This window comes from Saccostrea echinata, unplaced genomic scaffold, assembly GCF_033153115.1.
Source record: "Saccostrea echinata isolate AGI-Se365-2 ecotype Australia unplaced genomic scaffold, CSIRO_AGI_Sech_v1 ptg000002l, whole genome shotgun sequence".
Taxonomy (NCBI): Eukaryota; Metazoa; Mollusca; class Bivalvia; order Ostreida; family Ostreidae; genus Saccostrea; species Saccostrea echinata.
Window position 1 is genome coordinate 26,303,589 of NW_026889751.1, and position 11,825 is coordinate 26,315,413.

General features: G+C 30.5%; 1 protein-coding gene across 3 annotated transcripts in view; it reads left to right on the top strand.

Annotated features, from left to right (window-relative positions):
* Positions 1–11,825, top strand: part of LOC133175683 (protein trachealess-like) — a 55,234-nt gene that overhangs the window by 40,279 nt on the left and 3,130 nt on the right. For 2 of the 3 annotated variants that reach the window (XM_061310810.1, XM_061310795.1), the window contains exons 4-8: positions 3,458–3,547; positions 4,610–4,700; positions 7,067–7,165; positions 7,378–7,487; positions 11,495–11,688. In XM_061310810.1, coding sequence (XP_061166794.1) covers positions 3,458–3,547; positions 4,610–4,700; positions 7,067–7,165; positions 7,378–7,487; positions 11,495–11,688 — 584 coding nt within the window. The remainder of the gene's footprint in view (positions 1–3,457; positions 3,548–4,609; positions 4,701–7,066; positions 7,166–7,377; positions 7,488–11,494; positions 11,689–11,825) is intronic. The other variant, XM_061310803.1, reaches the window with a different exon arrangement.

Genomic DNA, 11,825 nt, shown 5'->3' on the forward strand with positions numbered 1-11,825 from the left:
CTACTAGAAAAATAATTCTGAGATCATGGTTCATCCAGACTCCAAGAACAAGATTTCAAAAATGTTTCAATACCGTACCAGATACCAGATTTTTTTAATACCAAGCCAGCTCTGTCAATTATAAACAAACTGGAAATATTTTAGTACACATGTCCCCTATTTCAATTGATTTAAAATTAAAAATCACACAGAGCTTCTGCTGGTACATAGCATGATTTTAGTTGTGAACCCGACTAAAAATTTGCTAGGTGAAAGGTAAAAAAAAAGATTCAACATCAAAAAAGTTTTTGAAAGAAAATATTTTTGAGAGAAATTCAAGAGTTCCCCTTTTGTTAAAAACCATGTCAGCAAAATATCAGAATATTGGACGCAAATTTTTATTATTTAGAATTTCATGTAAACAACTTTATGCCTAAAAGACGAAATATCTTTCACAATTTTTATTACTATATAATCAAATAATATTTTTACAGCTGAGATTGAGGTTTTTAAAAAAGCTTCTCAAAATGTGAAAGAACTTTAAATGCCCATCGTTTTCTAGACACTGTTATAATGAATTTCACCACTGTGACAGATCAAAAACTGACTGTAGCTAATGATATGGTTTGTTTGGTGATAAATCATAAAATTTCCTGGTAATCATCATGCAATAACTCATTAATTATATTAAACATTGTTCATATAGTTAGCTTTGACTGGAACCTTTACCTTAATTGACCTGCTTCATTGTAACAATTTATGGCAACATCCTAATTTTGCCTTATCTTTGAAGTCCAGAAACCCAATGGAAACCCATCAAAAGCAAAATATTATGCAGAAATGTAAATGGCTAGACAATTCATTTGAATGATTATGAATTAATTGATAATGTCAACCAGAAAAAAACCCCTTTTGGACAGCTTCTCAAATCATCTTTTGATAAAAAAGGAGATTTTTGTTGCTTAGACAACAAGACTCTATATTGTTCAAAGAAGTATTTTACAATGCTTTGCAATTTCCTTAATTCATGAAAAATACCCCCAAATTTCACTGCATTTCAAAAACCTATAGTGAGTAATAATCCAAGTTCCTTTATCACATAACAAAATGTCCTATTATATGACTTATTTTCATTGAAAGTCTACACGTCAAAAAACATTTATTACCGAAAGTACACACTTTAATTATAACCGGGCCCTCCTCAAAAATGACAAAACAGGTTATTTATTCAAATTGAAAAAAAAAAAACAACACTAAAATACATCAAATGTTCTTTTCTTGAAAGGTTACACTAGTACAACAATTAATAAAACAGAATTTGAGAAGTATTAAATATTATCAATCTGATTTCCTTATGTCAATACAAGATAAATTCTAGCAAATGATCAGTTGAACTTTTACAGGAATAGCACGAAAGTTCATAAAAAATGCATGCACTCATATGTAATCATGGTAAAAATTATGGAGAGAACTCATTCATTTAATAACAATTTAAGACATTTCAAAATGAATTCACCAAACATTATGTAAACAGTATACAGTTACCCCTCCACAAAAGGGCGCTTTCAGAAAAGGAACAGTTTCTGAAGTTATCATTTTTATTTTTAAAAAAATTATACATGGTAAACATATGATAAAAAGCTTAATTGATAATGATTGCTAAAAATTGCATACATTATATATATATATATATATATATATATATATATATATATATATATATATATATATAATATATATATATATATTCTTTTCATTTCAATCATTTATCTAGAATCTGATGTAAAGTTTAAATATCTAATATAAATTATATATATATAAAACAAAATAACAACTTGAATTGTTACATTAGGATTGGAATGCCAACATAGACTTTCACTAACCTAGTTCGTAAAATTCAGTATCTCTCTTTTTTTTAATTTTGTCGAGCCAAAAATGCATTGAATCTGAGGCTTTCAATTTCCTGACATGTTATCCATCCCTTGATCATGGTTAATTCTCCCATAATGCCAGCAAATCTTTATTGTAACAATGGGCTCAGAAAAAAAGATTCTCTGTTGAGCCCTGACTCAACCTTTTAATTAAGTGTTAATTCGTATGCCGTGTCACTAAACAAGACAATAATGGAAAATAGTAGCAATGCTGCGTTGATTATCCACTGAATGCATAGTTTTCCCCATGAACATGAATGACTAAATTAAGTAAAAAACTATCTGATTTATTTCTTCACTGAAGAAAAATATTTGTTTTATGATAGTTGATAAATTAATGATTAATACCAAGCCAAACACTATTAAGTTTCGTAAAATTATGTGCTCAAAAGATGTTGATAATTAAAAAAGAACTTCATACGTTTAGCTCCCTCTAGCTAGACTTGAATCACACCTCTTACTTGATCCACTGTTTTATATGTATATGCTCTGTGCACCTCATGTACCATTTACATGGTTCTGAATTAATTAACTGAACAGAACAGTCTAGACTGTCTTATGCAACTTATGTGGGACCTCCAAAAAAAGTGCATACGACTAAGAGTCTTTTTTTTAAATTAAGACCAGATAATTAACCAATAACCATGCACTATTAAGTGAATGGTTAATTATTTTATTCCAGCACTACACTGCATTACATACTTAATACAGATATATGTACAGTTCCCATGACTGTCAAAATCTTTTTTTAAAATCACTGAGAATACTTTTATTGGTACCTTTTGTATTATCTTGTATTACAACATATAGTTATCATTGATAATAATGATAAAAATATATCAAAATGCATACAAACATTTTTTTTAATTGTCATCTACCTGTAAATGTATAAAAAGAATCATTGAAGTACTTCAAATATAAAAGCATGCAGTTTGCAACAGATCAAACAGAAAAGAAGATCAAAATGATTATATTGTTCTCATATTCTTATCAATTCATACTCTAAATTTTCTTTTCTAAAACAATTCTGGATTTTGGGGTTCCCACAACAAATTGTTCTGTTATTTCATATGTAAGCATTCCCATGATTTTTGTTTAATGCAAAAGACAATATACTTCTTAACATTTTTTAGCTTGTGTCACCACTTTGTGAATTATAAGCAATAAAACTATGTCTGCATGTTGTCTCAATTAAAAGCATTCCAACACTCTTCATTATTCTTATATACTGTAAGATTATTTATTTATTAATATAAGCAGTCATCATATTTTAGTGCCTTTCATGCTGCTTCATGTCCAGTGTGTTAATTTTGTATGTTTACAGTAAATTTTTTTTTCAAAACTAAATGCACTTTAAATATTATCTGCAAAACCATTTGAAAACCAGCCAAATACCTTGAGAAAAGGCTATAATTTTATCATAAGGTTATGGGCTATTCATTGATTCAATCCAAGGTTTCAAAACCAGCGAAATATACCTTGTGTAAAAGCTATATTTTTATTCTAAGGTTATAAGGCTTACTATTAAATACAATTACATTTTTCAGTCAGTAGATGGCTTTGCATTCATCTTGGCCAATGATGGAAGATTTCTCTATGTATCCGAGACTGTGTCAATTTACCTCGGGCTTTCACAGGTAAAAATCTACCAAGTTTACATTTGTATTTGTCATATAGGAAGTCTTCCTTATTTCATCTAATTGAAGCTTAATTTCTTTCTGCTTTTTAAAATTTTTAGAAATAGCGTCATTTTTTACCCTTCTTTTCTGCCATTTATGCTAAGTGAAACATGAAACATATTGTCTAGTCATCACAGATGTAACACATTTGTCTTTTAATCTGCTTGAAGACAGTTATGGTGAAAGAGACAGATCTCAAACAGTTAATTTTCTGCAAAATGAACCCTATTTATGACAAAAAAGAATGTTAATGAACACAATAATCTACTCTTTGTCAGCCTATTTACACACAACATGTGCTCTTGTCATGTTTATCCTGTGATTTACCAACTGGTTCTGTACATCTGGAACCTACTACATGCTCATTTTGTCACTCTGTGTGACAATTCTGACTAAACACCCAGACAAAAGCATCTTTAGACCTTTAACTCTGAAAGCAATTCCTTTTAAAAGCATTGCAGCGGGCATTGCCCTTAATTTCAGACAGAATATAACTAGGAATTAAACTAAAATTTAGAACACAATTAAAAAGCCTTGATCTTTCCGAGAAACAGAAAAAAACAAGAAAACACACAGTCACTGAAAAAAACCCCGAACTTTCTAAATGATAATCAGAATCGGAAAAGAAGCCAAAGTGTTGCAATTCAATTACCACTGTCCTGATAGGATTGAATTAATTTGCTTCCCTCATGTTAAGGTTGTGGTTTTGTGATCAGTGTTGTGTTTGTCACAAGTCAATTGTTACCCTGTCATGGCTGATTCGGCACCATGCTGGGTCCAAACATTTTGCAAAGAATGCCTCTAAGCAGTCATAATTTTTGTTTAGCTCTGTCCGTTTATACAGAGGTCACAAGCTGATTGCATCCATTATCTCAAATGGCCGCTGGTCAAAATGCTCTGCCTCTCTCTTCTCTCTAAAACAACTATAGTTACAAAAATTCTGATTATTAAATATGAATCCCGTACTTACATTTGGCCTTGGGTTGAAGTTACTTCTTGAGATGTTTGCCTCTTCACCAGGTTGAGATGACAGGAAGTAGCATTTTTGACTATGTCCATGTACAAGATCACCAAGAATTACTAGAGCAGCTGGGCCTGGCTACTCCAAACTGTAAGTATAGTTGTATACTCCCATTGAAGTAGTACAGTAAAACCTGCACTTATGGAACTTTGTTATAAAGAATTTCTGCTTATATGGATAACAATAAAAAATAAAATCCTAGGTCATTTCCCTACATTATCGTAAGAGAAATTTTTTTATGTGGAATTCTCAAATACAAAAGAGTGAAACTTATTCCCAAGAAATAATATATTTAAGGTCCATAATGTTTATAAAGAAGTATGTATGTTTAGGGAACTTTTGAATTGTCATACTCTTTTAATTATAACATGCTTATTTTCTTCACTTCATTATTCTGTCATAAGGAACTATATAATTCTATATAAGCCAAACTGTACTTTACACAGAAGTTTATTCTCAGAATTCTACAATAAATATTGTAGGGAAAAACATCCACATGCAGATTTAAAAATTGTTTACTGTAAACATTATAACCTTTATGAAATATGTTTGCAGTCACATATTTCAAATCATGACCATTCTGATAATTTAACATTTTTTGACCAAGTTACATTTATAAATGATATTCTTCTTCATATTTTCATATATATTACATAGGTTTTCCTAACATTTTCAATAATTTAACTTTTTTTGACATTGTAACATTTATAAATGATATTCTTCTTCATATTTTCATATATATTACATAGGTTTTCCTAACATTTTTAAAATGAATTAGATATAATTTCATATAAGGAAAACATTTACCACAAACCCTTTTTTATAATTAAAAGAATGAGTGTTGAAGTATTAAAAACTTGTAGCAATATTTCAAAGTGCACATTGCTATTATGTCAGAGTGAATTATCTAACTGGATCTGACCGAAAAACATCACTCATTCATAAAAATGTTCATTATGGTTATTATAATCACGTTTTTACAATGAAAACTGCACTTTCAAGGCTATGACATGGTAGGTCGTCTACGTGTAAAGATGAATTTGATATGGCTTTTATTAACATATTTTCTTTTTAATATAAAATTTTCCCCGAAATCTTTTTTTTCTTTCTGTAATTTGCAAATACTGTAAAATGTATAAAATATTTCTTAACAATATTGCCTCAAATTAAACCCTTCTACAAATAAGTTTTATGAAAAAAATGGTTCATACATGTACAAAGGATGAATACTAGTAACTAAATATTTTCTAAGAGAATTCAGATCAAGTTTTCTTTCTATTGAGAGATATTTTGGATGTAGACATTATAAAAATACAAAAGTAATTGTGAATAGAGAATTCCAAATGCTAAATATGTCTGACAACAAGTGCTTTAAAAAAATTTGTTAAATACATATATAATACTATACTGTGACATTATTCAAATACAATTACTGAAAAAGTGTCACCTGAACTTATTTTCATTTGGGTGTCAAGTACTGAAATGAAAAAAAATATCAAAAGGGTTTATTAACATATTAACAAATATTAATAGAACAAAAGCTGTCTAGCACTTTCTTGTACTGTAAAGATTTCTGTGATATGCTGTGGAGGGCACTTGATTTATTTCTACTACAGTGAAACAGCAGATATTTTAATTTATAACATAAAATGCTTGGTCATTTCACTTTCACAGCCCCCCCCCCCCCCTTTTCTTTCAACTGTTATATTTGACCATTTCAAATCAAGTTTTAAAACATTTTTTTAGGATGACACTTTATCAAAGTTAAAGATATATATATTATATGTCTTCTATAATTCATGATATTTCTAACAAACGTATTTACTATGACTAGTGTATTCACTTAAAAACAATTCTTTTAACTTATAAGAAAAACAATTTTTCTTTAAAGACTTTTCATTAACATTATTTTAAGTGATATTTTGCATTGCTAAACTAATGATAATAAACCTAAACAACCAATTAACAGGCAATAAAAGTCCTGAGAACTGTCACCAAAATTCTAACAAGTCGCTAAATAATTGACTTCACCATCTGATTTATGTATGATTTACAATTACTTTAATCAAGTTTAATGAGGGGGAAAAATATTCTAATCAAAAACAAAAATGTGTTTTAATTAATGCATAATGTAATTAACTCAATTAATAAAGTGACAAAATGAGGAAATTTATTATTAGCTTTGAAATTTTTGCTTCACAATATATCATATTTCTATTTAAAAATGAGACAGGCTTTCATAAATGTTTAACTTAAAGGTCAGTCTGAAAGGAAGTTTTATTTTGGGCACTTATTATACAATAATTACTAAATTTAATGAACGCAAGAATTTAATGGAACCCAAAAAAATAAATTAAAAAAATTATCATTATCTACATGCAAAATAATATGTAGCAACAATCAACCTGTCACATAAAAAAAAAATCAATAAGATTTTCTTCTTTTTTTTTTTTTAGCAGGGACCATACCTGATGTACCATCTCCAAGCTCACAGTCAGATACTGGCTCAGCGCCATCTACACCAAGGGCAACAACTCCTCCCTCTCCAGACCAAAGTGAGTCCTTAAACTATATCTGAAAAAAAAATCTGATACAAGTAAAAACAGACACCATCTATTTAAATCAATTGTCATACTAATTGATAATAGTGATATATATTGGCAGCTAGGACAAGATAACATTAAACTAAAGAAGGGGTTGCCTTATGATGTCATATTATTTTTTCGTGGATTTAATTTTTCTCAGCTTGCATAATTTTTATTTGCAGCAAATTTCATGGCTCCAAATCCAAACAAAGGATTGAAGCGGACTTTTTGTCTCAGGATGAAGTCAACATTAACAAAGAGGGGTGTGCATATAAGAACATCTGGATACAGGGTATGGACGCTTCAATGCTATTGCAGTATAATACAATTTAACTTTGGTATCTCAAACATTGATATCTTGAATACCATGCATATGTCAGTGTTGGAAGTCCCAACCACTTTTTCTTTATCTCTTGTTCCAATATATATTGATCTCTCACATATCTCAAAGTTTTTCTCGGTCCCATCAAGTTCAATATAATGAAATTTGACTCTAATTAAAAAATGATACATGTAATGTCTGGTATAAATTGATCATATATCAATAATTTAGATTCTAAAGTATCTAAATTTCAATTGACATCTCAAAAGAAAAATTCATTTCAGTTGTCCATCCCTCATCTCACACTCAGCAATACAGTTCCTTAAAGGACTCTAAATTCAGTTCTATATGTCTATCAAAATGTTTTTGTCATAGTTGATCATTGATATTCCTATATATATTGGACAAATACAAGTTTAAACAAAGGTAATCAAAGATTGCAGAGCTCACCTCAATGAATCTTATTCTTTACGTAAGGCAAAGTCCTACACTAATCTAATAATCTAGTAGTGTGCATCCCTAGATGCAATATTTATGCAATTTTGGTCTGATAGGGCTTGCAGTTACTTGGGAATGGACTTGTTCTAAAAACTTTAAACTAGTCACTCATCCAGAAAATATAGATCAAAGCCAGCAACTGAAGCAAGTTTGAGAGTGTTCATCCCTTGATGCACCATCCATGTAAATTTGGTCTAGGTAGGGCTTGAAGTTACACTAGAATGAGTCTGCTCCAAAAAACTTTAACCTGGTCACTCATCTAAAAAATGTAAGTCAAATCCAACATCTGAAGCAACTCTGGTAGTGTGCATCCTTAGATGCAAGTTTGGTCAACATAAGGCTTATAGAATGAACCTGCTCCAAAACCTTTAACCTGGTCACTCATCTGGAAAATGTAGGTCAGATCCAGCACCTGAAGCAAGCCTTGTAGTGTATTCTTAGATGTATCATCCAGTATGGTCAATACAGGGCTTATAGTTATTATGAAACGAGACCTACTCCAAAAACGTTAACCTGCTCCAAAAACATTAACCTGGTCATTCTTTGGCTGAAATGGCAGCAACTGAAACCTACTGGTACAATGAAACATACCAGAAGCACTGTCCATGCATCTCTGATTAACATAGGGAATAGAAGTACTTAAAATGAAATTTGCTCCAAAAACTTAAACCTGGGATGCTGAGGGTATTTCATAAGCCCCCCCCCCCCCACCCCCCCACCTCACTTGGTTTGTTCCCGTTTTGCACACATTTGAATTTCAGGTATTGAAAAAATGTGTGCAAAACGGGAATTTGTCCAGGTAAGATAATTACTTATTCGCTATAGTCTATATCATAGTTGTGAATTTGGAGAAAGATTCTACGGAAACTTTCTTCCTATTCTTTGAAAGAATAGGAAGAAAAAATTTTAATTTTGAACTTGATATTTTGACTTAATTCTGGAAAAAAATCATTTTAAAACATAAAAAAATAACACAAAACTATAATTATACTCACATGATACTAACTAGACAGGTTAATTTAAGATTGAATTCATTTACGTATTCATTTTATCTTTATGAAATAAAGAAACATGATGAATGTGATAGGGATATTTGTCTAAACTACCAACTTCATCTTCGGTTGGATAAGTAAAATTCTCATAATGTATTCCCTTAAATATTTATTATAATGCATTGGTAAAATACAGGTAATTCAAGGTAAATCCTAGACGAAGATCAGACTATAATTGCTATAAAAACATATTTCACACCTATTGTTCTATACCTAATTATCAAATGTGTGCAAAACGGGAACACACACCCCACTTCAGTGCGGTGAGCTAATTAAAAAGAGCTTCCAATATTCACAGATGAAGTCTCTTGCAAATACTTCAAAATGGTAGAATAGAATGATGTTGTATCTGGGTCTTCAGGCAATTTTTTAAACTCCTACACTTAGTTATAGACACTCAGGCAAATTGAGTTAGGCAAATTTTGACAGGACATTAAAAAAATTGATTTTTATTAAAAGGTTCCTCAAGCTAATTATAAAAGAGATGTGGATAGGAAAAAGTCCCCTAATTTCAACATCAATGATCACAACATCCAAATTAAGCTATTTATTCAAATATAGCTCCATATGTGCACTATTATGAAAATTGTAATTTTAGAGCTTTTGTGGAAAACAAGGAAATACAGGTGTAAACACATCATAAACTGAATAATTACAGAATTAAAGACCATCAAGTAAAAATTAGACTGTTTCCAATTAATATCTCTTCTAATTATCTTTCAATCTAGTTATATAAGAATGAAAAAAAAAATTAATTTACATCTTCTAATTATTTCCAATTCTAGTTAAAGAGGAATGGCAAATTAGCAACTTGCATTTTTTTTAACTCGAGAAACTAGTTTTGAAAAAGAAAGAGAGAGACCGACCCTCTGAAGTAATACTGACATAATACAATATTAACCTCACTTGAAATTAACTTTTTTAGGCATAATGTATACTTTTCACTCTTTTTAAAATGAAAATATATTATACAGGGGGATGGACATTTTACAGGCTAATTCAGCGAATTTGTGTTCTCTGCTTAAAAGGGGGGAGGGAGGGGGGGGGGGGAGATGGAAGACCTGAAAGAAATGTAGAAGAGGGGAAAAAACCTTGACCTTTCAGTTTTGGCCTTAAAGTCAACAGAGAACTTTTTAAAGTTAAAGAAATTCATGACCCAAGTTTCATTGCAAAAGCTAACAGAGAACTATTAAAGTTATCATCTGAAAACTATGTAATATGCAATATATGAATTTCTTACCTTAGTCTTTGACCTATTGTCCTCAAAATGATAAGTTTTATTTTACCTTATCCAAATATGAAGTTATTACTGAATTTATTACAATATCTTTTGTCAAAGCTTATGTGGACAAGCAGAGAAACAAATAAACAGATCAAAAATCTTTCCATCTTCAATCTTGGAACATAAAAATTATGAGCTTTGTGAGCCAGCTATTCTTGATAAAAGATTATCTGCTGTATGTCTGTTTGTATATCTGTTTGTTCAGTGTATACTTTAACATATTTTTTTTCTTCTTTGAAACCTTCAACCAAATGAGAATCAGCACTAACTTGCCACAAAATATCCTATAGCATGAAGAGGATTCAAAACTGTTGAAAAGAGGGGCTTTACCCTTTTTCAACTTTAGATAACAAGAACAGGAAATACTCCTGTAGTGAAAATAGGAGGGTGCCATTTAGATATTTTTCCATATGTAGTGAAAATCCAAGCTTTTTTTTCAATTATTTCCCTTTGAATTTGGATTGGATCACAATACATGCATTAAGTCAAATATTTAGAAAGAAATATTTCGAAAAAGTCACTTTCTCAAGATCAGTAGGGCTACAATTACTTCAGCATGCTTAAGGTTCAAGTTAAGATACTTTTAATTTGGCGACTCTTAGTCATCGAGGTATAAAATCAGTGTAAGATCTTACTTATAGGAGTATAAGGCTACAATATGCCAAATTTATGTGAAAGTATTCCTAATGTGTATCTAGGGTTAAAAAGGAACAACAATAAGAGTTCAAATTCTTACAAAGAAAAACATGAAAATTCTGTAAAAATGATCTTCTATGAAATGACGTCTGGGGCTAAGATGAAGCAACAAAGTATTACATAGGATTTTTTCCCCAACACTATTTATCTACGTAACAGCAAGTCATATTCAAATTTAAATATCCCCTATTAATGCACTAGCTTCCAGCAAAATAACAAGATGCTTTTGTCAAGTCATTATATTTATCAAATCATAAATATATAATATGTATGTAACCTCTGAATGAGTTTGGAGTGACTAAAAGGATTTTCATTAGAACAATTATTCATTTGACAAAGAGAAAGGGATTTAACTTGACTGAGCCTCTTGTTATGATTCTGCTTCATAGGCATAAACAAACTATTTTAAGCAGCCATGAATTACTTAATATAATATCTTTTTGCATCAGGTGGTGTACATCACAGGACACTTGCGACCAAGGCCTTGTTTTGGAGCTAACAGGAAGGTGTCATCAAACATACTGGGCATGGTTGGAATGGCTGTTGCACTCCCTCCCCCCACCATTACAGAACTACGTATAGAAAGTGACACCTTTATCATGAGGCTTAATCCAGACTTCAGTATTATCTACTGTGATACCTTGTATGTTTTTTTTCTTCTTCTTGGAAATCAAATTTTCATTCCTTTAAATTCTTTTAATACTTTTATGATAAAAATGCTCTGCCCAGTACTTTAAAGATCTTTTTCATCCCCCCCCCCCCCCCCCCATAAATTTTATT